The sequence below is a fragment of the Trichomycterus rosablanca genome, chromosome 15 (genome assembly GCF_030014385.1).
Source record: "Trichomycterus rosablanca isolate fTriRos1 chromosome 15, fTriRos1.hap1, whole genome shotgun sequence".
Lineage (NCBI taxonomy): Eukaryota > Metazoa > Chordata > Actinopteri > Siluriformes > Trichomycteridae > Trichomycterus > Trichomycterus rosablanca.
Genome location: NC_086002.1, coordinates 22,502,631 through 22,528,482, shown reverse-complemented (window position 1 = coordinate 22,528,482; position 25,852 = coordinate 22,502,631). Strand labels below are relative to the sequence as shown.

Below are 25,852 nucleotides of genomic sequence, written 5' to 3'. Positions count from 1 at the left end.
TGATATCATGTCCAACATAGTGCACTACATAGGGCGGTGGATATAATTTGAGATGGTACCATTAGTCTCTGCTGTTCAGAAAAAGTAAACACTATCTTGTCCTCTATAATACAGAAAGGAAAATGCAGTTGTTCAGGACTTTTAGAGTGATTATGTTCATAGCGCACATGGTTAATTTCCCTTGTCAACATATAAAGTATTTATTTCTTTGCTCATCGGAGCAATGCACTAATTTGGAACAAACGTGAATCACGTGTGAATAAAAGTGCGAAAAAAGCATATTTACCAGTGTTAAAGGTTTAATGAAAGGACAGGATGGGGAAATCCAATAGAACCATTTAAGAAATTGTAAATTTTATGTGTGTGATAGATGGATAGAACTATTAATTTTAAAGGAAAGTGTTAAAAATATATATATTTGTTTGTAGTTATTTTTTTATTATTTTAATTTTTATTATAGTGAGTTATTAACTTTAGTGGTAAGATAGATGAAAACTATTAATATCAATCATCTAACATTTGATTAGGGGGTGATATGTGTGGCGCAATGTGCTTGTAGTGGGCTGGTCAAGAAAAAAGTCCAGGGCTGAATTTTGTTCCCAGTCCAGCCCTGCCTGTAGCTGTAGCATTAAGGCGCTTTTTACTTAAACAAAAGTATCAAGTGAAGGACCAAAGCAATTCATTCATTTATAGACGGTGGTGTTTATGCTGTTACGCTTTAACCTATAAACAGTTTTACAGGAAAAGAAATGATGTCTAAAATAACAAAAAACACGACAACAAATAATCTAAACATACTGAAGTGAAAGGCTGATATTCAGATGGACGTCTTTAAAAGGGAAACTATTAGTAGCATTTTTCACTTATGGCCACACCACCCTGAGAACGCCCGATCTCGGAAGCTAAGCAGGGTCGGGCCTGGTTAGTACTTGGATGGGAGACCGCCTGGGAATACCAGGTGCTGGAAGCTTTTATTTTATCCTCACACATCTTTACTTCAACCTCCTGCTAAAGGAGCCGAACATTTTCTTTTTTTCTTCATCATCAAAGCAATACGTGAAGAAAAAGGCCAGCTGTCACTTTCATTCTGAGTAAAACACTTATCCATCCTGGCTGTACGAAAGGAAATTATTTTGTCAACATAACTTTAAAAAAATTAACGAATAACTTTGTTTTCCTGCTTTTAAAATGTAAACGAAAAACCAAATTAGGATTTTTAGCATTTTAGTGACTTTAAAAATGAAGTTCAAAATTATGTCCAGACATCATCCCCATCTAGTGGTGCTAGAAATAAGTTACATCTTGTAGATGTGGTATAGATTTGTGACATTATTGTTATTATTTATTTATTTATTTATTTATTATTACTGTCTTTTTAATTATTTGTTGTTGTGTCTGTTTACATAAAAGTCTCAAGTGGAGGACCAAAGCACTTCATTCATTTATAGACGGTGGTGTTTATGCTGTTACGCTTTAACCTGTAAACAGTTTTCAAAAAAGAAATGATTTAAATATCAACAAACACGACAACAAATAATCAAAAATATAACAACAACAATAAAAAATAAGTGAATAATACACTGCTCACAAAAATTAGGGGATATTTCAAAATGAATATGAAGCAATAAAAAAAAAGAATCATTCGATTTTTTTTTTAAACAAGAACATCAGAAAAGCAAACGACGATTTGGACACGATGATTGTCAGGCTGCAGACTGAACCGTGACTCATCAGAGAAGAGGACAGTTGACCACTCATCACAGGTCCAATGACGATGCTCATCAGCCCACCTTCTACGTGTTCTACGGTGTTCATTCAGCAGATAACTGAATGCATACCATTGGTCACCGGACATGCAGTCCAACATGATGGAGCCGATTTTGTATGGTCTGGGTGCATATCCATCGTCTAGTGGCAGCAAGAAACTGTCCCTGCAGCTCTGTTTCATTGCTGCGCCTGTTCCTTCTTGCCAATAAGGTCAAGTAGTGGTCATCTCTTGCTGTTGTGTGTGTCTGTCGCCTGTGTTTGACCACCTTCAAGACGTCCTATGGCTCTCCAGGCTTCGCAGTTGGGCAAATCGTGTTGCAGGGGCATTGCAAGGGCTGGGAAATTGCAGGATGTGCACTTTTAAGATCAGGGAACGTGCAGATACTCCAGTACTTCCAGCCTTTTTTATAGTGCATTTTCACCAATGAAATAAAAGTTGGTTTGCATGATCGAACAACTTTCTTTGACTTTTTGACTCGTTTGCTTTTCTGATTTTCTTGTTTAATAAAAAAAAATCAAATGCTTCTTTTTTTTATTGCTTCATATTCATTTTGAAATATCCCCTAATTTTTGTGAGCAGTAGATAGATAGATAGATAGATAGATAGATAGATAGATAGATAGATAGATAGATACGTACGTACGTACGTACGTCTCCAGTAGTTTAACAAAGAAGAGAAACTAATACAAATAAAGTAAGTAAATAAGGTGCATTTATACAGCATATGGTATGCAACAAAAAAAAGTATGTGCAAATTGTGCATCTTGCAGTATTGTATCTATTCTTATGAACAATATTTAAAAATATATCAGAATAAATTTAGAGATAAGGATATTGCTATAGTTTTAAATATATACAATGTAACGGTTATTGGTATATATATATATATATATATATATATATAATACAGTGTATCACAAAAGTGAGTACACCCCTCACATTTCAGCAGATATTTAAGTATATCTTTTCATGGGACAACACTGACAAAATGACACTTTGACACAATGAAAAGTAGTCTGTGTGCAGCTTATATAACAGTGTAAATTTATTCTTCCCTCAAAATAACTCAATATACAGCCATTAATGTCTAAACCACCGGCAACAAAAGTGAGTACACCCCTTAGTGAAAGTTCCTGAAGTGTCAATATTTTGTGTGGCCACCATTATTTCCCAGAACTGCCTTAACTCTCCTGGGCATGGAGTTTACCAGAGCTTCACAGGTTGCCACTGGAATGCTTTTCCACTCCTCCGTGACGACATCACGGAGCTGGCGGATATTCGAGACTTTGCGCTCCTCCACCTTCTGCTTGAGGATGCCCCAAAGATGTTCTATTGGGTTTAGGTCTGGAGACATGCTTGGCCAGTCCATCACCTTTACCCTCAGCCTCTTCAATAAAGCAGTGGTCGTCTTAGAGGTGTGTTTGGGGTCATTATCATGCTGGAACACTGCCCTGCGACCCAGTTTCCGGAGGGAGGGGATCATGCTCTGCTTCAGTATTTCACAGTACATATTGGAGTTCATGTGTCCCTCAATGAAATGTAACTCCCCAACACCTGCTGCACTCATGCAGCCCCAGACCATGGCATTCCCACCACCATGCTTGACTGTAGGCATGACACACTTATCTTTGTACTCCTCACCTGATTGCTGCCACACATGCTTGACACCATCTGAACCAAACAAATTAATCTTGGTCTCATCAGACCATAGGACATGGTTCCAGTAATCCATGTCCTTTGTTGACATGTCTTCAGCAAACTGTTTGCGGGCTTTCTTGTGTAGAGACTTCAGAAGAGGCTTCCTTCTGAGGTGACAGCCAGGCAGACCAATTTGATGTAGTGTGCGGCGTATGGTCTGAGCACTGACAGGCTGACCCCCCACCTTTTCAATCTCTGCAGCAATGCTGACAGCACTCCTGTGCCTATCTTTCAAAGACAGCAGTTGGATGTGACACTGAGCACGTGCACTCAGCTTCTTTGGACGACCAACGCGAGGTCTGTTCTGAGTGGACCCTGCTCTTTTAAAACGCTGGATGATCTTGGCCACTGTGCTGCAGCTCAGTTTCAGGGTGTTGGCAATCTTCTTGTAGCCTTGGCCATCTTCATGTAGCGCAACAATTCGTCTTTTAAGATCCTCAGAGAGTTCTTTGCCATGAGGTGCCATGTTGGAACTTTCAGTGACCAGTATGAGAGAGTGTGAGAGCTGTACTACTAAATTGAACACACCTGCTCCCTATGCACACCTGAGACCTAGTAACACTAACGAGTCACATGACATTTTGGAGGGAAAATGACAAGCAGTGCTCAATTTGTACATTTAGGGGTGTAGTCTCTTAGGGGTGTACTCACTTTTGTTGCCGGTGGTTTAGACATTAATGGCTGTATATTGAGTTATTTTGAGGGAAGAATAAATTTACACTGTTATATAAGCTGCACACAGACTACTTTTCATTGTGTCAAAGTGTCATTTTGTCAGTGTTGTCCCATGAAAAGATATACTTAAATATCTGCAGAAATGTGAGGGGTGTACTAACTTTTGTGATACACTGTATATATATAATATCTCTCTCTCTTTCTCTCTCTCTCTCTCTCTCTCTCTCTCTCTCTCTCTCTCTCTCTCTCTCTCTCTCTCTCTCTCTATATGGGGTCAGAAAGTATTTAGTCAGCCACTGATTGTGCAGGTTCTCCTACTTAGAAAGATGAGAGAGGTCTGTAATTTTCATCATAGGTACACTTCAACTATGAGAGACAAAATGAGAAAAAATGTAGGATTTTTAAAGAATTTTTTTGTAAATTATGGTGGAAAATAAGTATTTGGTCAACTGTCAAGTCAGCAGTCTTCCCCATGATTGTGTAGCCTACAGAACTTGACTGAGAGACCATTTAAAGGCGTTTGCAGGTGTTTTGAGTTAATGAGCTGATTAGAGTGTGGCACCAGGTGTCTTCAATATTGTACCTTGTCACAATATTCTAATTTTCTGAGATACTGAATTTGGGGTTTTCATTAGTTGTCAGTTATAATCATCAACATTAAAAGAAATAAACATTTGAAATATATCAGTCTGTGTGCAATGAATGAATATAATATACAAGTTTCACTTTTTGAATGGAATTACTGAAATAAATCAACTTTTTCATGATATGCTAATTTTATGTCCAGCACCTGTATATATACTGTATATACAGTATATATGAAATTTCATGATGGGGACCCCTGCCCTAGAGCAACTCACTCAATTTTAGAAAGTGAATCCTACATTTAATAAAATGTTCAATAAACAGATTAAGTAGTTTTTTTAATCAAATTCTATTTATAGTTCACATGAAAAGAATACATGTCAAAATAAATACATACCATGTTGTCCTCTTGTTTATCCTCTTGTTTATCCTCTTGTTTATCCTCTTGTTTATCCTCTTGTTTATCCTCTTGTTTGTCCATTCTCTGTAAAGTTTAGTACACATTTGAAATATCAGTAAAATTATTTTGCTTCAGGTCAACAAACAAACATAAAAAAAAAACCCAGATGAACCTAAATGTAAGTGCGTGTTATCACAGAGCTCATGGTGCACTTTACCCTCCCCCACCCCACTTAGTTACACGCGGGAATCTAAATTTTAGGAACACCTGAATTTAAAGGTATCCAGTACAAAACCATCACTGACTGTAGACTCAAACTGCTAAAACACATGATTACATTCACACCTGTGTGTGTTTTATCTACATTTAAACCCTCATTTGTTTAAATACCAAGTCATGCACACAGCAAAATCGCCAGTGTTGAATTTCCAGAGTTACAGACTTCAGAGTTGTGTAGTGTTGATTTCAGAGTTGATGTACAACCCCTGGCAAAAATTATGGAATCACCACTCTTGAAAGATGTTCTTTCAATTGTTTAATTTTGTAGAAAAAAAATAAATCACAGACATGCCACAAAACTATCATTTCTCAAACTGTCAACCCTCTGGCATTAAGAAACAATACAAAAAGAAACAAATATAATAGTTGTGGTCAGTCACAATTGCTTTTTTTTAGATCAAGTAGAGGAAAAAAATATGGAATCACTCAAATCTGAGGAAAAAATTATGGAATCATTAGAAAACACTGCACCATTATTACTTTGTTGCACCACCTCTGGCTTTTATAATGGTTTAAACTCTCTGAGGCATGGAGTTGACTAATGACAAACAGTATTCTTCATCAATCTGCCTTCAACTGTCTCTTGCTGTTGCCAGATCAGCTTTGCAGGTTGGAACCTTGTCATTGACCATTTTCTTCAATTTCCACCAGAGATTTTCAAATGGATGGAGATCTGGACTATTTGCAGGCCATGCCATTGACATTATATGTTTTCTTGAAGGAAAGTTTTCACGTCCTTTGCCCTATGGCAAGATGCATTATCATCTTGAAAAATGAAGTCATCATCACCAAACATCCTTTCAACTGATGGAATAAGAAAAGGGTCCAAAATTTCAATGTGGACTTTGGCATTTATTGAAGACCATCTCCCCTGTGCCTTTACCCGACATGCAGGCCCATATCATCAACAACTGTGGAAATTAACATGTTTTCTTTAGGCAGTTATCTTCATAAATTTCATTGGACAGACACCAAACAAAAGTTCCAGCATCATCACCTTGCCCAATGCAGATTTGCGATTCATCACTGAAGATCACTTTTATCCAGTCACCCACAGTCCACGATTGCTTTTCTTTAGCCTACTTTAACCTTGTTCTTTTCTTTTTAGGTGTTAATGATGGCTTTTGTTTGGCTTTTCTGTATGTAAATCCCATTTCTTTTAGGTGATTTCTTACAGTTCAGTCACAGACATTGACTCCACTTTCCGGCCACTTGTTTCTCATTTGTTTTGTTGTGCATTTTCTGTTTTCAAGACATATTGCTTTAAGTTTTCTATCTTGATGCTTTGATGTCTTACTTGGTCTACCAGTATGCTTCCCTTTTACAACCTTCCCATTTTGTTTGTACTTGGTCCAGATTTTAAACACAGCTTACTGGGAACAACCAACATCTTTTGCGACATTCCACAATGATTTATCTTCTTGAAGGAGTTTTATAATCCTCTCATTTGTTTCAACTGACATATCTTGTGTTGGAACCATGATTCATGACAATCTGCTTTGTGCAACAGCTCTCCGAGGTGTAAGCACTCTTTTTAAACTGAAGAATAATTAGCAAATCTAATCTGCTGCAGATGTTTTGCTGCAAATTACAGAGTGATTCCATAATTTTTTCCTCAGATTTGAGTGATTCCATATTTTTTTCCTCTACTTGATCTAAAAAAAAGCAATTGTGACTGACCACAACTATTATATTTGTTTCTTTTTTTTATTGTTTCTTAATGCCAGAAGGTTGACATTTTGAAAAATGATAGTTTTGTGGCATGTCTGTGATTTATTTTTTTTCTACAAAATTAAACAATTGACAGAACATCTTCCAAGAGTGGTGATTCCATAATTTTTGCCAGAGGTTGTAGATGTAAAGTCAGAGACGATCGCTCATCTATTGCTGCTTTTTTTAGTTGGTCATCTTCTAGACCTTCATCAGTGGTCACAGGACACTGCCCACGGGGCGCTGTTGGTTGGATATTTTTGGTTGGTGGACGATTCTCAGTCCAGCACTGATTGAGGTGTTTAAAAACTCCAGCAGCACTGCTGTGTCTGATCCACTCATACCAGCACAACACACACTAACACACCACCACCATGTCAGTGTCACTGCAGTGCTGAGAATGATCCACCACCTAAATAATACCTGCTCTGTGGAGGTCCTGATCATTGAAGAACAGGGTGAAAGGGGCTAACAAAGCATGTAGAGAACCAGATAGACTACAGTCAGTAATTGTTGAACTACAAAGTGCTTCTACATTGAGTGTGTAAAACAGTTTTTGCTGTTTCTCACGTTTTGTGAATCTGGCAGTTGTTTAACATTCATTTCATGATGAATAGACCACTTGAATGGTGTTAAAAAGACTTGAAATAAAATCTTTTTACATTTAACTTAAAATGGATTTTTTTTTTACTTTCTTTTGTAACGTGATTTGAACTGAACAGCATATATATTTGCTACCCCATTGCTGCCAGCTTGACACTGATAAATTCTGTAATGACTTTAAGTCTTGATAACCTGCTATAATAAACATACGAATAAAAAAAAATTAAAGTTTCTCCTCGCATTTACAACAAATATGTTTTTTTGGAGAAAGACATGTTAATACTGTAACATCAAATTAATCAATTGACAGGAAAATTTATGATGGTCTGACATAACATTTGATAATGAATAAAAGATAACTTATTGATATATTGGCAAACAAAACTTTTTTACACTTTATCAAAAGATTGAGGGTAAATTGCTAATATATTCAGTCAGATATGTTAAGTTTGTTTTGTGTTTTATTAGGATTTTAACATCATGTTTTACACTTTGGTTACATTCACGACAGAAACGCTAGTTACTCATTACACAAGATTCATCAGTTCAAGTTTTAATATCAAACAGTCATACACAATTCAGTATCTCCAATTCACCTCACTTGCACATCTATGGACTGTGGGAGGAAACCGAAGCATCCGGAGGAAATCCACACAGATACAGGGAGAACATGCAAACTCCACATAGAAAGAACCCCGACCGCTCCACCTGGGAATTGAACACACACACATACATTATATATATATACTGGCTGGTTAGCTCAGTTGGTTAGAGTGTGGTGCTAATGACGCCAATGTTGTGGGTTTGATCCCCGTATGGGCCACACACCCCTTAATGATTAATGGTAGCATGGCTGAGAGAGAGTCAGGTGAGCATGTTCTGTGTTTCAGGACTTTCTAACCTGAGTAATTTGATCTCTGAAAGTGAGAATATCACCCTGTTTTTCTGGCTTCATTTCACCTAATGAACGTGGCATGACCTTTATAAATGCTTACAATCAATTTTGAAAATGGCAAAAATAAATAAATAAATAAATAAAAAGAGAACTGCTGTGTAATTTAGTGAATTATTGCACTGCACATGGCAGAAGACTAAAAGAAATGTAGACCGTGTAGAATAAAAGTATTAGGAAAGTATGAGGTTAAAAGCATCAGCTTTTATTTATTCTTAAATCATAACAGTTGACCAGATAAAACATGAAATATCTTGAGTTCATAGGAATAAGAATCAGTGTAAATGTAAGAAACTCTGTGTCTGTTTTATTGGCATTTTATTGAGCAAAACTCATGAGAGTTTAACAAGACGTGGTGCTTTTAAAGATGTGAATTTTCCTAGATTTCCCTAAACACCATAAATCTTTCCTTCTGACTTATTATTATTTCATTATTATTTATTATTTTTTTTAATTAATATTAACATAAAGAGTAAAACCCTAACAAGACCACTATTTATCAATAAACACAATTCATTAGCCATCCTTTTAAGATGTGTGTTTACATAAACAACACCTGACATTTAATGAACCTAAACAATGTTAAGGTTTTAATTACTTATTTATTTATTTATAAGGCTGAACGACGGACGTCTATAAGAAGCAGCTTGTTTACAGCGTCTCTCTCTTACAGCCACACCACCCTGAGAACACGTGATCTCGTCCGATCTCGGAAGCTAAGCAGGGTCGGGCCTGGTTAGTAGTTGGATGGGAGACCGCCTGGGAATACCAGGAGCTGGAAGCTTTTATCCACACACACCCACCTTCACTCCAAACCTCCTGTTACACACTGACCCAGCGGCTTTTTCTTCATCAAAGCTACACAATGACACAAAGATCAGCTCAAACTTTCATTCTTACTACAGTAAAACACATTCAACTGACTTTTAAAGTGAAGTTGAACATGTTGTACAGACATCGTCTCCATCTAGTGGTGCTAGAAATAATTTACAGCTTGTTGCTTGGGTACAGATTTTATAATATATAAAAATTAAAGAGTGTTTATGGCTCTTTTGTCCCAAGTGTTTTTGTAACGTGTTGTAGACCTGCAATGGCGACTGTTTTTGGTATACAGGAAAGAAAAGGCCGAATGCATGTGATAAAGTGCTATATGGCAACAAAGCACTGTATAAATATTGGACAGAACACATGATGGGTTATTTTACCTTGTTGGGTTGTGCAGTTTAACCATTGTGCTGAGTTGTGAGGTTCTTTTTACCATGGGTCAACTATGTAACTTTACTTTTTTTTAAATGAAAGGTTTACATTGCTGTGTTCAGGATTTCCACTTTAGTGATATTTAATGTTAATAGCTGTTCTGATCTAAATGCTGCTGCCTTTGACCTTTAAAACTGAGTAATTTCTGAGATCATTAAAATAAGTGAAATGTTTATTTTGTAATTTGGTTTTATATTATTTGTACAAACATTTGTTTTATGCAACTTTAAACCTGTAATAATAGATGAAAAATTTAAATGTGTCTTTATTTGCTTTAATTAAGCTAAAGTTTTTAACAGGGACAAAAATGACAGTTTATGTAGCAGGGCTGGACACGTAAGTAAAATGTTATACTGTTTATTAGCATGAAGTAAACATTAGCAAGTCATGTGACTCATGTGTACCGTCATGTGAAAGAGCTATGCGCGTGTCTCTGTGGCGCAATCGGTTAGCGCGTTCGGCTGTTAACCGAAAGGTTGGTGGTTCGAGTCCACCCAGGGACGAGTGTCTTTTATTGCACAACCTGCCTGTTGATCAAACGGATATGAGACACAACAACAATGTGTAGTCCCACAGAATAGTGGAAATAAGTAACTGAAAACATCCAGTAAACAACAGTCCTACAAGCACAAATATCCACCTGATAAGTCACTGGAGACCGGCTGTTTTGGTTTCTGTAGATGTTAAATGAAGATACTCGCCCAACGTGGGGCTCGAACCCACGACCCTGAGATTAAGAGTCTCATGCTCTACCGACTGAGCTAGCCGGGCTTATGCAGCAGGTCAGCTCATTTTAATCCACTAACATCACGACCAGATTAAGAACTAATTCACAGTTTACAAACAAACACAATTCAGAATAAGCAACAGAAACAGACACAGATTTACTGTCACTTTTAAACTACACAATTACTGAACCCGCTCCACTATGCTTTACACCTCTGTGTATATTATCTGGAAACAGATGCTCTTCATATAGAAATATACTTTACATTTGCTTGTAAATTAAAATATCAATTCAGGTTGTTTTTAGTTCAATTGAAAAAATATTAACAGTAGCTCAACTTCCTAAAACCCAGAATCTACATGTATAAATCCTACATTCAATCCACAAAGTTCACAAACTACATGATATTATGAGTGAAAACTTGATGTTTGGAGCCTCTCTGGTGTGCAGGCTGGTACTGTGTATCAGCACTACTTACTGTGTGCAGGACCTGAGTCGTATCTGCTCCACTCACTGGTTGGTGACATTAAACTCAGTCAAGAACTTTAAGAAATATATAGTTTAGATAGTTCACACATATAAGAACCCACAAAACCTCTTAGATGTGTATTAAGAAAGTCTGTTTCAGCTGTTGATTTGGGTCAGTGTAGAATTATGTACAAGGATCTAAAGAGAGAACAGATGTACTGGCCGGTTAGCTCAGTTGGTTAGAGCGTGGTGCTAATAACGCCAAGGTCGCGGGTTCGATCCCCGTACGGGCCACACCCACTTTTGGACTTACACTAACAAACAAGTGATCCTTCTCTAACTAGCAGGTCCTATTAACCTGGACTTCAAACATTGTCTCTGACAGTGTGAGATTTTTTTTACTGCCCCTCTCATTCAGGTCAGAAACATGCCATTATCTCAATTTACCAAACTTAATGACCCTTCTGTAAATGGTTTAATGTGCACACTGCTGCTACTGGCTTGTTTTTCTTTTCTACAATGTAAGTTCAGACCTTCAGGTTCATGTTATTTGAGATTTCTACATAGATTTCTTCCTCATGTGCAGAAAGACGCAGTTCAGTTTGAGAAGCTCGCAGTGTGAGAGCGAGTGAGTCTGCGCGTTCAAATGAATCAAACGAGTCGATTCCTTAATGAATTCTTTAAGTCAAACGACAGGAATAGACTCGAAAGAGTCGATTCACTAATTTGATTGTACTCAGCAATGAGCAGTTGGAAGCTGAGGGAGTCGATTCTTTTTGATGAAGTCAACATTTGATATGTTATACACAATACTTAAAAGAGTCGGATCACTATCGTTAGCTGTCATTTAAAAATACAAAGACATTGCTGTCAATCAACTAGAATTACCGTGTCGGATTTATTTGTAAATAAATCCTAATACAGGACATGCTCTTATTCACACACTTGTTTGTTCTTCTCGTTTTGTCACGCAAGAAAAAGTTTTGGTGCACGTACAAATAAACTATATCGCACAGGACAATAGTCTGTGTTATTATTTAAGGTTACTCATCTCAGCTGCACTACCATTTACTTTAAAGAATAGTTTCATTCATGGTGATCTCTCGTTAATTTAAACTTTACAAACTGCAGCCATGTGATTTTAAAATTAACAAACAGTATGTAGAACAAGTTTAACCTATAGATCAGTCCATTACACTAACAACACATTGGGGGAACAGATTTACCTGGAGAATATGGTTCCCCACATGTATATCACTGTATGTGTAATTATAAAACACTACAGTGATGCTGGTGATGTATTTAACTGTTGTCATTATGTAGAACAAGTTTAACCTATAGATCAGTCCATTACACTAGCAACACAGGGGGGAACACATTTACCTGGAGACCTGGGGAATATGGTTCCCCACATGTATATCACTGTGTGTGTAATTATAAAACACTACAGTGATGCTGGTGATGTATTTAACTGTTGTCATTATGTAGAACAAGTTTAACCTATGAAACAGTCCATTAAACTAACAACACAGGGGGGGAACACATTTACGAGACCTGGGGAATATGGTTCCCCACATGTATATCACTGTGTGTGTAATTATAAAACACTACAGTGATGCTGGTGATGTATTTAACTGTTGTCATTATGTAGAACAAGTTTAACCTATAGATCAGTCCATTACACTAGCAACACAGGGGGGAACACATTTACCTGGAGGCCTGGGGAATATGGTTCCCCACATGTATATCACTGTGTGTGTATTCATTAAATGGTGGAGAAGGTACACAAACCATGTAGTTAAAGTAGAGATATCCAAGGTAAAATATTACTCCAGTAATAGTAAAAATACTCTTTACCTCCACTTGAGTAAAAGTACTTAAGTATTTACCTTCAAATGTACTTAAGTATAAAAGTAAAAGTAGCATGATTTATTATGGCTCTAATGTTTTATGATCATTTCTGTAACAAGACTCTTGATTAATCAACTTTTAGGTGAAAAGACTTGTGTCATTTATTAATCTGACACTAATGTTTATTAAAATTATCATAAGAACAAAACACTGATTGGTGTGATCGCTTCACGCTTCCTTTATTTTGACAATGTTATATTTTTATTCACACATAAACCAAAAGGAACCACAGATTGTTCAGAATGTAGTGGAGAAAAAAGTAAAACATTTGACTACCAAATGTGGTGAAGTTAAAGTAAAAACTCACCCAACTAGTTACATTTACTTAGTTACTGTCCACCACTGCTAATGTATGCCTTAATGCAGGAGCAATATATTAATTATTTTAGTAATTAAGGTACAAGTGTCATCAGTTATTCATGAGATTCATACAGGTCATCAGGATGACCATCACAAATATTACCTCATGTCATGTTTGTGGTGCTTAAACTGAAAAGTGGTGCTTAAATATTCCTTCTTTAATTTTATGTTCTGTTGTGGATTAAATAACTAAAGATTTGTTATGAAATCACTGAAAATACTTGCTAAGTAGTTGAAAATGTACAACGGTTCCCTATGAGTGTCGCCACTCTGTTCTCTCTACTGCTCTGGATACACTTAAAACATCGTCCTGTTATTATTGTTAGGATTTAAGTTTTGATTAAGCTGACAGTGTAATGGTCAACTATTATCATTAAACAGCATTAAGTGGCTCCATTTATATGCATTCTGAGCAAGCGTTGTTCAATTGTTTTATTTAGACACAATGCTGCGCAGCTTATACTGATGGCTTTTAGTCTTTACGTATCATTTGCAGATATTAAATTATCTGTTTTTTTGTGCCTCATGTGTGACATTCTCATTGGACTATATGTCCATGTTTAGTGATGATGCTGATGATGATGATGATGTCATAATGTCATAATTACAGAAGAAGAAGAGCAAGAATAAAAAATCACAGGATTGATAGCCTAAAACAAGAACTAATACAACAGAAAAAAAAGCCCTACTACTACTACTGCTAGTGCTTATGATTATTATTCCACATATGGTGTGGTGCTTGGAAAAGTTAAAAAAAATAAATACATAACCATACAATAATAATAATAATAATTTAACCCTTGTATTGTGTTAGAAAGCTGCCCACATCTTTAGTGTTAGCGGGTCAAATTTGACCCGATTTAAAACAGCCTCAAAAAATACTCAAAAACAATAGTTATCATCCAATGTTGTTTCTCACCTGATAGATAACTTAGTTTGTATTTAAATCCATGTAAACACTGTTTTTAATTTTATTTTTTTGGCTCCATAAACTTTTCATCTCACAATATACCTCATTTTCAATAAAAAAAGCTGTTTAAATACATTGTAGTGAATTTCCTATAGTGAAGAAACAATGTAAGGATATTATCTGAGTCTAACAGACTAATATCAGAGCACACTGAGCAAATATTGTTTGTATTATTTTTTTTTTATCTAAACATTATTATCTACTGTATAGTGACATCAGTGCTGCTATGGGTCAATTTTGACCCGTATAGATTTTTTCCCTTTTTCATAAAACCAACTTTATTTTACTCAGAACAGCAGGTGTAAATTGAAAATTAAACTATAAATTGAACATAAAAACAATATTTTGTGTGTGTGCATGTGTGTGTGTGCATGTGTGTGTTGTTTACATGCATATATCACAGTATGTGATTGTTTTAGTGTGCTCCTTGCAGATGTGTTTCTTACATGTGTGGCAAGTGGTGCTAGTTTTTCTGTCCTTTTCTGTCAAGAAATGTTGAGATCTTTTTTGTATGTTTATATTCGGCCTATTTCTGCCCTGCAGGCGATGGTCTGTGTTTTCCTTTGGACTTATAAAATCATTCTACAGAAATCAACATGCAGGGTTTCTGTTGGATGTTTGTCCCATTTAATAGAACTGGGAAAATTGAGTGGACTCCATACTTCACTCCCGTACAGTGCAACAGGCTGTATCACACTAACAAATAATTTACTCCATTGAGGTGGGAATGTCAATGTTATAAATCTCCTTCTGATTGTGTACAGGCCTCTGCCAGCTTTTTCCTTTAGTGCATTCACTGCCATGCTGAAACTCCCTGATGCAGTAATGAGTACAGCTGTGGTCTAGTGGTTAGGGTACTGGACTAGTAATCAGAAGGTTGCTGGTTCAAGCCCCACCACTGCCAGGTTGCTGCTGTTGGGCCCTTGAGCAAGGTCCTTAACCCTCAATTGCTCAGATTGTATACTGTAACTGTACGTCGCTTTGGATAAAGGCGTCTGCTAAATGCTGAAAATGTAAATGTAATGATGAGACCAAGGTAAGTGTACTGCATTGTGTGCTCCAGGGCAGTGCTGACCATGGTAAACTGGTGCCATGTATTCCTGGGTTATCTTAATTTGGGTTAGATACATGTTTAGGTTTTCCTAATTAGGGTTAAAAACCTGTTGGGGTTATCATAGTTTAGGTTAGAAATAACTTGGGGTTATCCTAATTAGGGTTAGAAGGAAGTTGGGCTTAAATTGGACTCAACAGATATCATCTGTGCTGCCTAGGAACACAAGGCGCACCTGGAGGTGAAGAACCACACCTGGGTCCTCATGCCTTCAGATCAGGTAGCGAGCACAATGAGTGCCAGCCTGAGTGTGAGTGCCAGCCGGAGAACCTGCAAACGGAGACAAAACCCCGTCAGAAATGGGAGTCGGTGCTGCGGGACTCAGAGGACAAAGGTTAGGGTTACACACACACACAGTGGCGGCTCAAACACATGAATTACCAAATTAGAAAAGGCATCATTGTGAATACGGTTGTTTTATTACCATTATTACAATAACCAGTCTTATGGTAAACATTCAATATTCTGCTTATGCCTTATGCGTTACTCTACTACTCATAACGACTATATTACTCTTATTAACTCAATGCTTTATAGAACCCCATAAACATACACCACTATAAACATTATTAATCATGTGTTATAAGACACCACCTGCCAATCTTTAATCTGCTGTACTTATGTAACCGTGTTAACCATCTCTACACACACAAAAAAACACTTTAAACAGTTTTTCCTAATATTTATAACTGATAAATATAACTAAATTATAACTCGGAACACGCACACACAATGGAATAATTAATAAATAAAAAAAGTTATGAAAAGTGCCCATTTCAGTGGAAGCATGTAAGTGGCTCTTAAAAGAGCCTTTGGGGATAACTGGATGGAGTGGGTTCGTTTAAGCTCGCTCTCCGCGAATACGGCGGGCCAGCTGGATGTCCTTAGGCATGATGGTCACCCTCTTGGCATGGATGGCGCACAGGTTGGTGTCCTCGAACAGGCCGACCAGGTAAGCCTCACTGGCCTCCTGCAGAGCCATGACGGCAGAACTCTGGAAGCGCAGATCGGTCTTAAAGTCCTGAGCGATCTCTCTAACCAGGCGCTGGAAGGGCAGCTTGCGGATGAGCAGCTCAGTGGACTTCTGATAACGGCGGATTTCACGCAGAGCCACGGTACCTGGCCTGTAACGGTGAGGTTTCTTCACACCGCCAGTAGCCGGGGCGCTCTTGCGGGCAGCCTTAGTGGCGAGCTGCTTCCTCGGCGCTTTACCACCGGTGGATTTACGAGCGGTCTGCTTGGTTCTTGCCATCGCGTCTGGAACTCCGCACTTCACCAACTGTAGGACAGAATATGTTAGCCCGCCCAACACGCTCTTGAGCCGATCCGCGCTCATTGGGCGTCTTGATGAAGCACTTTTCTCATTGGACGATCGTGCTTACATCAAATGTCGCTTACTGGTCGGCGTTCTGCTGCTGCCTCGTTTCAGAAAACACAGTATTTCCTCCATGCTGTTGGCGGGATTTATAATACTTTCCTTTTGTTTCTTTGTGCTTTTAAAACACAGCCTACAATCGCATTTAAAGTATATACCTTTCTAAAAAAATATTCTTGATTAGTTCGTTAATTTTGCTTATTATTGTTATTATTAGTATTATTGTAATTTTTGTTCCATGTGTTCTACACAAACACGTTTGTTGCACCACTTTTAATCGTCTAAATTGTTGGTTTTGCTACTGCAAGTGATATATACTGTATAAATATATATATGTAAAGATAAATAGAAAGGGAAAAAATAAATCGTACAAATTACCTCCTTCCAATGAACAATGCACACTGAACTTTGACCTGTGAAGAGAAAGAGAAACAAAGAACATATACACAAACACAGGGGTTGAGGAAGGATGAGAGGGACTGACAGTAGAAGACAGAAGCCCTGTGTAGGTCTAACTGCGAAACTCATCTCCTTCGCTAGAATGCCAAGACTGAAAACAGTTTCGATTGCCAACTAAACAAAATCTTCTACCTTGGCACTCAGGAGCCATGCATGCAATCTTTGTTTTATTTTCTTTTTTGAATTTTTTGTAGCAAAGCCAGCAATTTCTTGATACTTGCTCTATCTGAGGAATGTGGGTGACGTAAAACGATGAGGCTGCCTTCTTGGGGCTCTTGGTGGCTTTTTTAGAGGCAGCAGCGGGTTTCTTGGCCTTCTTGGGGGACTTCTTAGCTGCGGGCTTCTTGGCTGTTACCTTCTTGGGTTTCTTTGCGGCCTTTTTCACTTTAGGAGCGGCGGCTTTTTTGGCCGCGGGTTTCTTCGCCTCGATCTGCTTCTTGTTGAGCTTGAAAGAGCCTGATGCGCCGGTGCCCTTGGTCTGCACCAGGATGTTCTTGGTCACCAGGCTTTTGACGGCGAGTTTGACGCGGGAGTTGTTCTTCTCCACGTCGTATCCACCTGCAGACAGAGCTTTCTTCAGGGCGGCCAGGGACACGCCGCTCCTCTCCTTGGAAGCGGAAACAGCTTTGACGATCAGCTCGCCGACGCTGGGACCCGCTTTCTTGGGTTTGGCCGCGGTCTTCTTTTTAGGAGCCTTGGCGGGGGCCGAGCTGGCCGGTGCTGGAGCTTCTTCTACCATCGTTGTTGGAGCTAAAACGGCGCTAAGAAAGAGCGAGTGAAGCGCTGTGCTCTGTTGTACAGAGACTCCTCCCTCTTACGAGAGGGGGCGGGGCTTTATAGCACACATGAGAACTGTGTAGACTCAACTCGGCCAGCGCAGCGTCTGTGTGCTTCCGTGACACATGCGCACTTGTGTTTTCTCATGGCAAATAATGATTAAAATACAAGTCCTGATATAAAATGCGAGATAATAAAGTGCACGTCGGCCGAACATAAGCTCTCTCGTTCATGTAAAAGCCCGCAAAGGGAACCTAACGATGCTCTGTTTCCTTGTGTTCTGCTAAAACAGCACACCGCTCCTGATGCGTAAAGCGACGCAGCGCACATTTCACATCTTATTACACGTAAAAATATGCTGAGGAAACCCGATCTTCTTGTAGACACAGACTGAAAAGGATAAACCAGACCTTGGTGTTTTCCACATGCATTTATAAGCGGATGTGAGCTTCATTTTCTACTAGAAAAATAGGCTGTTTAGTGCGAAGTAAAACACAGCTACCAAGCAGGACTAGGTCGAGTCCAGGGTGCTTAACTGTCATAGCTGAAAGAACAAATGGAAAAAATAATAATAAACATAATAATTTAGAATAATGATGAAGATAATAAGAAGAATATTACAATACACTGACATTTATTTCTGTTAGTTCTACTCATTTGTGCTGTAAGTTCTACAGAACATCCCCGTGTCAGCTTTAAGTTCACATATACTGACTCACATTTTTAAAACAACACATGGATCTCTATCTCTCTCACACACACGCACACACACACACCTGTAAAAGCTAGCAACAAACACAAGCATTGTCCATGTATATATTACACATTTTTAAACACTATTTAACCCACAGGTTTTATTTACCTTCAATAAAAACTCCTACACCGCTGCAGGTGTTTTAGTTGTACATTTTTCCCCCTAACTTGTCTCTAATGCTACTTTCACAAGCACTGAAAGGTTTCTAAAGCATTTTGTTTGTTTTATTCCAATTTAACTTAAATTTTATCATACACTGCTCTATTCTCCCACTCTGTCTTATATCCTAGTATGGGTTATTTTTTGGGCTACATTGTCATGTTTCTTTGTCCCACCTAATTGTACAATACATTTTACATGTTTAAAACTGCAAAATTATTAAAATTACACTTTAGTTGCAGAAAAAAATCATGTGTAATACATCAAATCAATTGTGGACCAATTTACTGAGGAAAAGCTACAGTGGCCAAGAAGTGCAAAACAATTTAACATTTTAGAAAACAAATTTACAAGAGCTGAAACACTTTTACCAATGCCGAAACAAATTTACAAACGGCCGATCTGACGGAAAGGGTAGGTACAATACACAGGAAGTGCTCATTGCTTACCTGTTGCCAATCAAACTGTTTTGCAGGGATGAAGTGAACGGAGTTTGTGATGGTAACGCTAAACAATAGTGATGTGCAGATGAAGCCACATTAAAGCTTTTGAAGTTTTTCCTGATTGTGCTGAAAATAGCTGAGTGGGGGAGGAGGGGGGTGGTTATAGGGTTGCACCTATACAAAATATAACGTGTCTTACACCGTCATGAGAACATTATCAATATGTTTTATTTAGGGTGTTTAACAAATATTATTGTCATTCTTTATAATAATAAGTCAGATCCATATTTTAGGCAAAACAAGGCACTCTGCCCACTGCGCTACTCATACAGCGGTGTATTAAACAGGTTGTTATGCTGATAAACCTGCTCACACACACCGTTACTAAGAATTAAAGCGAATACTTAATATAATAACCAAACGCTTTCTAATTTCCACGGTAGCAGCAGTATCCTTCTGTTTCATACAAAGCTCATCCTGTATCAGTTCAATACGGAACGTGGCGTTTAGTCTCCAAATAAAGAACGATTCTGTATTTTACGGGGTGGTTGGTAACCCTACACTCTAAAAAGAAATGTGTTAAAAACGACACACACTATGTGGAATTTCAACACGTGAGGAGTGTGCTCAGGGACGACACATACTGTATGTTGTGTATATATATACAGTGTATCACAAAAGTGAGTACACCCCTCACATTTCTGCAAATATTTCATTATATCTTTTCATGGGACAACACTATAGACATGAAACTTGGATATAACTTAGAGTAGTCAGTGTACAGCTTGTATAGCAGTGTAGATTTACTGTCTTCTGAAAATAACTCAACACACAGCCATTAATGTCTAAATAGCTGGCAACATAAGTGAGTACACCCCACAGTGAACATGTCCAAATTGTGCCCAAAGTGTCAATAGTAGGTGGTATAGGTGGTTTAGACATTAATGGCTGTATATTGAGTTATTTTGAGGGAAGAATAAATTTACACTGTTATATAAGCTGCACACAGACTACTTTTCATTGTGTCAAAGTGTCATTTTGTCAGTGTTGTCCCATGAAAAGATATACTTAAATATCTGCAGAAATGTGAGGGGTGTACTCACTTTTGTGATACACTGTATATATATATATATATATATATATATTAAAGCAATAAGCCACGAGAGGCCGTGCGTTACTGCAATTTTATCACGGGGATGACGTTTTCGGCACGACGCGTAGCGAAGTGTGTGTGTGTGTGTGAATGAATGAAGCCCCAGCTCGTTAGCTGCATTAAACTCATGGCTAATTGTAATGCAGTCACCATTTTGTGAATCCACATGTGCATGTTAATAAATGTATTTGCAAATTATTTGTACATTGACATGTAGTAAGTCATGTCAGTTTAATGAGAGTTAACTCAGTTTTAGTTTCACATTTCTTACCAGTGTTGGAAGTGAGAAATATCTCAGGAAAACATTGTTCATGAGTTGTATATTATAATATATATATGATGTTATGATTTTGGAACATTATAATAGACATGTAGTCTATTGTACAGTATATTATATGAGTGCTATGTATAATAGACATGTATCATAGACATCCTTTAAAAGGGTATTGTATTTTTTGTTTCTTTGTTATATAAGTGTAACAAATATACTTTTGCATCTGACGTTGAGAATTGTAGCTAAAATGTTTGAGTACTGTAGCTAAGATGTGAGTAAATGGTTTATGTATTTGTTCATTCATTCCAGTAAAAGTTCTAACTGAGAAAACATCAGGGGTAAAACACATGTGTATTTGTGTAAGCGTAATTGTGTGTCAGAATCTAAGTGTGGATGTATATATGAGTGTGTGTGCATGTGAGTTTGTTGGTGTGCATGTCTATGTATACGTGTGTGAGCGTGTCTATGTATACGTGTGTGAGCATGTGTATGTGTGCATGTCTATGTATACGTGTGTCTATTGTGTGTGTGTTTGTGTATGAGTGTGCAGTTGCAGAGAGAGGTGTTCAGGCCCAGTGAGCTCAGCTGTCCAATCAGATGCTGAGGAATGATGGTGTTGAATGCTGAGCTGAAGTTAAACAGCATCCTAACATACAGATGTGTCATTTCTGTCCACATGTGTTAGAGCCAGATGAGGTGTGGTGGCTATGGCATCATCTGTTGAGCGGTTGGTATGATACATGAACTGCAGTGGGTCCATTGAGGGGGACAGCGGGGTCTTAACATGCTTAATGACGAGTTTCTCAAAGCACTTCATGACAAGAGGTGTGAGAGCTACAGGACGATAGTGGTTGAGGCAGGACACTGACCACTTCTTTAACAAAGGCACGATGATGGTTTGTGGCACTATTCTGTATTCATCCATTCATAGTCTGTTTTACCAAAGCTTTATCTTGGTCAGGGTTGCAGTGGGTCTGGTAACCATTGGAGAATGAGCTGAGTGAGATTGTGTAGTTAATTGTTTATTATTTGTGTTTTTGCTGTTTTTGGTTCGACCTAAATCTATTTTAAGTGATTGTTTAAATCTAGTGTGTGGTGCAGAGGTCTGGGAACAATTTGTGGTTCCAGAAACTTTTTACTTATAAATTCTCACACTAACAGATATTTGATCAATTATAAACTAGCTGAACTAACAAAATATTTGTGTCGTGGCTCTGTAGCTCTTTCAGTTCATGTGATTTGTTAATCATTTTGTCTCTGAGAACTTGAGGAATCTTCTTCACATTCACAGTGATTGTTACATGAAACTACATTGAAACCAGGTGTTATTTACACAATAACCTTTATTTTTATTTAAGGTCTTTCACACACACACACACACACACAGCCTTCTTTCTATAATCTTCATCCACGCAGATGCCTGTAGAATAAACACACAAGAAATTACATTACAGAAACACAAAATACAATCAATATTTTAATAGCTTCATGTTATTACTTCTACTTATCCTAATTATATTAGCATTACAATCTTTATTAGCATTCTCTGTGATCTAGACCATATTACAAGATCTTTTAGTTCTAACTTATTAAGTCTGTTTCATTCTTACTAACCCTAACCTCATACTGTTCTCTGTAAACCACTCATGCTGAAGGATTTCTTTAAGGCTGAGACGTTTTTCAGGCTGTTTCTCCAGACACCTACTTATCAGATGGTATGCCTTTGATGTACCAGTTTAGTTACTGTGCCTAATCTAAGCCTTTGATGTACCAGTTTAGTTACTGTGCCTAATCTAAGCCTTTGATGTACCAGTTTAGTTACTGTGCCTAATCTAAGCCTTTGATGTACCAGTTTAGTTACTGTGCCTAATCTAAGCCTTTGATGTACCAGTTTAGTTACTGTGCCTAATCTAAGCCTTTGATGTACCAGTTTAGTTACTGTGCCTAATATAAGCCTTTGATGTACCAGTTTAGTTACTGTGCCTAATCTAAGCCTTTGATGTACCAGTTTAGTTACTGTGCCTAATCTAAGCCTTTGATGTACCAGTTTAGTTATTAGTTACTGTGCCTAATATAAGCCTTTGATGTACCAGTTTAGTTACTGTGCCTAATCTAAGCCTTTGATGTACCAGTTTAGTTACTGTGCCTAATCTAAGCCTTTGATGTACCAGTTTAGTTACTGTGCCTAATCTAAGCCTTTGATGTACCAGTTTAGTTACTGTGCCTAATGTAAGCCTTTGATGTACCAGTTTAGTTACTGTGCCTAATCTAAGCCTTTGATGTACCAGTTTAGTTACTGTGCCTAATCTAAGCCTTTGATGTACCAGTTTAGTTACTGTGCCTAATCTAAGCCTTTGATGTACCAGTTTAGTTACTGTGCCTAATCTAAGCCTTTGATGTACCAGTTTAGTTACTAGGGGTGTAACGATACACTCTGCTCACGATTTGATTCGATTCATGATACTGAGTTCACGATTCGATTTTCTCACGATTTTTTTAAAAGTGTAAACAGTGCAAAACAATGCACATTTTCTTGTACATTTTTTAAACAAAAAAAATGAACTTCAGTCCCTTGCAATTAAAGGTAATGACCAAGAACAGAGTACTTTACTGTAACCTAACAGGTTTACCAAATTTAAGTTACTTATTGCCATCTTAAATTGAAAATCAAAGTAATCAAACAAGCTCATTGAGCTGAGCTGAGTCTTTAAACAAATTTTCTTTGTTGCTTGAACTAATGTATTAACAAATGACATGTAAAATGAATTAGTAATGTAAAAAAAACATTGTATCAAATGTTTATTATTTAAATGGCTTTATTTATATACTCAACATGGAACAGAGTGCTACAACAATAAATTATAAAATACAAAAACAAAGACCCATCTCAATTAGACCAAAAGGTCTGATTGTGTATATTACTTGTAAATTTGCATCTAGAGTGAAAGAACACATCAACAAAGCATCACTCAACAAAATATGAATGAAAATGTGCAAAAGGAAAATCAGCATCCAGGTGACGGTATTTGTAAGTATTTAGTGAAGATTGGCATTCAGAAAAACCGAGCTCATCTTTGAGGGGTTGATCCTGTTTCTCCTTTCTGTTATGATCTGCCCTGTTTTGGAAAAGATTCTCTCTGAGGGGACAGATGTTGCTACAATACACAGTGACATGTATAAGATGTGGGTCTCAGTGGGTCTGAACTTCTCTGTTAAAGTGGTTCCTCGTGTCCAAACTTTACTGTTTCCTGTCACTCATTTTCCTCACCTTTCCAGCGTGTAATGTCTGGCTACGTAAAGCGCAATGTAAAACTTCATCAAGTGCTCTCTGTCTTTCTCTCTCTTTCACTCCCTCCTGTTCATGTGCACGCTGTCCGTGTGTGTGTGTGTGTGTGTGTATGTAACCCCGCCCCTCCTGCTCAGTGTAAACACACAAACGTCACCACGCATCTTGACCAATTACGTGCGGCTTTAACGAAAAAAAACCCCCCAGAAAAACAAACATTTTAAAGAGCCGACTCTTAGAGCCGGATTGTTCGCGACCGACCCATCACTAATAAATTACAGAACGCACGTGCACTCGTACAATCGCGCAGATGTCCACGATGCACATCGCTACATTTTTGCATCGCGAAATCGTAAAACGATGTATCGTTATACCCCTATTAGTTACTGTGCCTAATCTAAGCCCAGTTTGCAGACTGGTTTTATGTCATTTTAGTGACTTTCATCAGCACTGTAAAAAGAACAGGTAATGAACATACACTTACAGACAGAAGGGTGTGAGTTTGATTCTCATCCAGTTTTTGATGCTTACATTTAGGTCATGAGTTTGATCCTCTCACTGGGCAAGACCTTTGAGGGACCAGTTTAGTTGCTGAGCTTAATCTAAGCCCAACACTGTAAATTGAACAATTAGAGAGCCTTCTTACAGTCAGAAGGGTGTGAGTTTGATTCTCATCCAGTTCTTGATGCTTACATTTAGGTCGTGAGTTCAAGGCAAGGCCTTTGAGGGACCAGTTGAGTTACTGTGCCTAATCTAAGCCCAGTTAGCAGACTGGTTTCATGTCATTTAGTGACTTTCATCAGCACTGTAAATAGAACAGGTAGTAAACATTCATTTACAGTCAGAAAGGTGTGAGTTTGATTCTCATCCAGTTTTTGATGCTTAGATTTAGATTCTACTTTTCAATATTATATTCAATTTAATATTAGATTCAGATGTCTCCACGTGTCTTTTTCAGCCTCGTTAGCGCAGTCAGTAGCGCGTCAGTCTCATAATCTGAAGATCGTGAGTTCGATCCTCACATGGGGCAAGGCCTTTGAGGGACCAGTTTAGTGACTGTGCCTAATCTAAGCCCAGTTAGCAGACTGGTTTCATGTCATTTAGTGACTTTCATCAGCACTGTAAATAGAACAGGTAAACATTCATTTACAGTCAGAAGGGTGTGAGTTTGATTCTCATCTTGTTCTTGATGCTTACATTTAGATTCTGCTTTTCAAAAATGTGCTTAAACTTCAGCCAATGAAACGGTCAGATTCAGATGTCTCCACATGCCTTTGTCAGCCACGTTAGCGCAGTAGGTAGCGCGTCAGTCTCATAACCTGAAGGTAGTGAGTTGGATCCTCACACGGGGCAAGGACTTTGAGGGACCAGTGTAGTTGAAGACTGGTTTCATGTCATTTAGTGACTTTCATCAGCACTGTAAATAGAACAGGTAGTAAACATTCATTTACAGTCAGAAGGGTGTGAGGTTGATTCTCATCCATTTTTTGATGCTTAGATTTAGATTCTGCTTTTCAATATTATATTCAATTTAATATTATATTCAGATGTCTCCACATAACTTTGTCAGCCTCGTTAGCGCAGTAGGTAGCGCGTCAGTCTCATAATCTGAAGGTCGTGAGCTCAATCCTCACACGGGGCAAGGCCTTTGAGGGACCAGTTTAGTTGCAGACTGGTTTTATGTCATTTAGTGACTTTC

The 25,852-nt window shown here is 37.9% G+C and overlaps 1 protein-coding gene, 5 non-coding genes and 2 pseudogenes across 6 annotated transcripts; 6 read left to right on the top strand and 2 right to left on the bottom strand.

The window, feature by feature from the left end:
- The first annotated feature begins 861 nt into the window (after positions 1 to 861).
- On the top strand, positions 862 to 970 carry LOC134329642 (5S ribosomal RNA; annotated as a pseudogene).
- An 8,364-nt stretch (positions 971 to 9,334) lies between these two features.
- LOC134329754 (5S ribosomal RNA) lies at positions 9,335 to 9,453 on the top strand (annotated as a pseudogene).
- Positions 9,454 to 10,355: 902 nt separating this feature from the next.
- Positions 10,356 to 10,429, top strand: trnan-guu (transfer RNA asparagine (anticodon GUU)). Its single transcript has one exon. It is a non-coding gene; the product is annotated as a tRNA-Asn (tRNA).
- A 195-nt stretch (positions 10,430 to 10,624) lies between these two features.
- trnak-cuu (transfer RNA lysine (anticodon CUU)) lies at positions 10,625 to 10,697 on the bottom strand. Its single transcript has one exon. It is a non-coding gene; the product is annotated as a tRNA-Lys (tRNA).
- A 644-nt stretch (positions 10,698 to 11,341) lies between these two features.
- trnai-aau (transfer RNA isoleucine (anticodon AAU)) lies at positions 11,342 to 11,415 on the top strand. The gene has a single exon. It is a non-coding gene; the product is annotated as a tRNA-Ile (tRNA).
- Positions 11,416 to 16,293: 4,878 nt separating this feature from the next.
- Positions 16,294 to 16,814, bottom strand: LOC134328907 (histone H3-like). The gene has a single exon (XM_063010148.1). The coding sequence runs from the start codon at positions 16,807 to 16,809 to the stop codon at positions 16,315 to 16,317; it is 495 nt and encodes a 164-aa protein (XP_062866218.1). The 5' UTR covers positions 16,810 to 16,814; the 3' UTR covers positions 16,294 to 16,314.
- An 8,296-nt stretch (positions 16,815 to 25,110) lies between these two features.
- trnam-cau (transfer RNA methionine (anticodon CAU)) lies at positions 25,111 to 25,183 on the top strand. Its single transcript has one exon. It is a non-coding gene; the product is annotated as a tRNA-Met (tRNA).
- A 539-nt stretch (positions 25,184 to 25,722) lies between these two features.
- On the top strand, positions 25,723 to 25,795 carry trnam-cau (transfer RNA methionine (anticodon CAU)). Its single transcript has one exon. It is a non-coding gene; the product is annotated as a tRNA-Met (tRNA).
- The last annotated feature ends 57 nt before the right edge of the window (positions 25,796 to 25,852 follow it).

Excerpts from the sequence above, each read along its gene's own strand:
- LOC134328907 (XM_063010148.1), bottom strand. The coding sequence starts at position 16,809 with ATGAGCGCGGATCGGCTCAAGAGCGTGTTGGGCGGGCTAACATATTCT.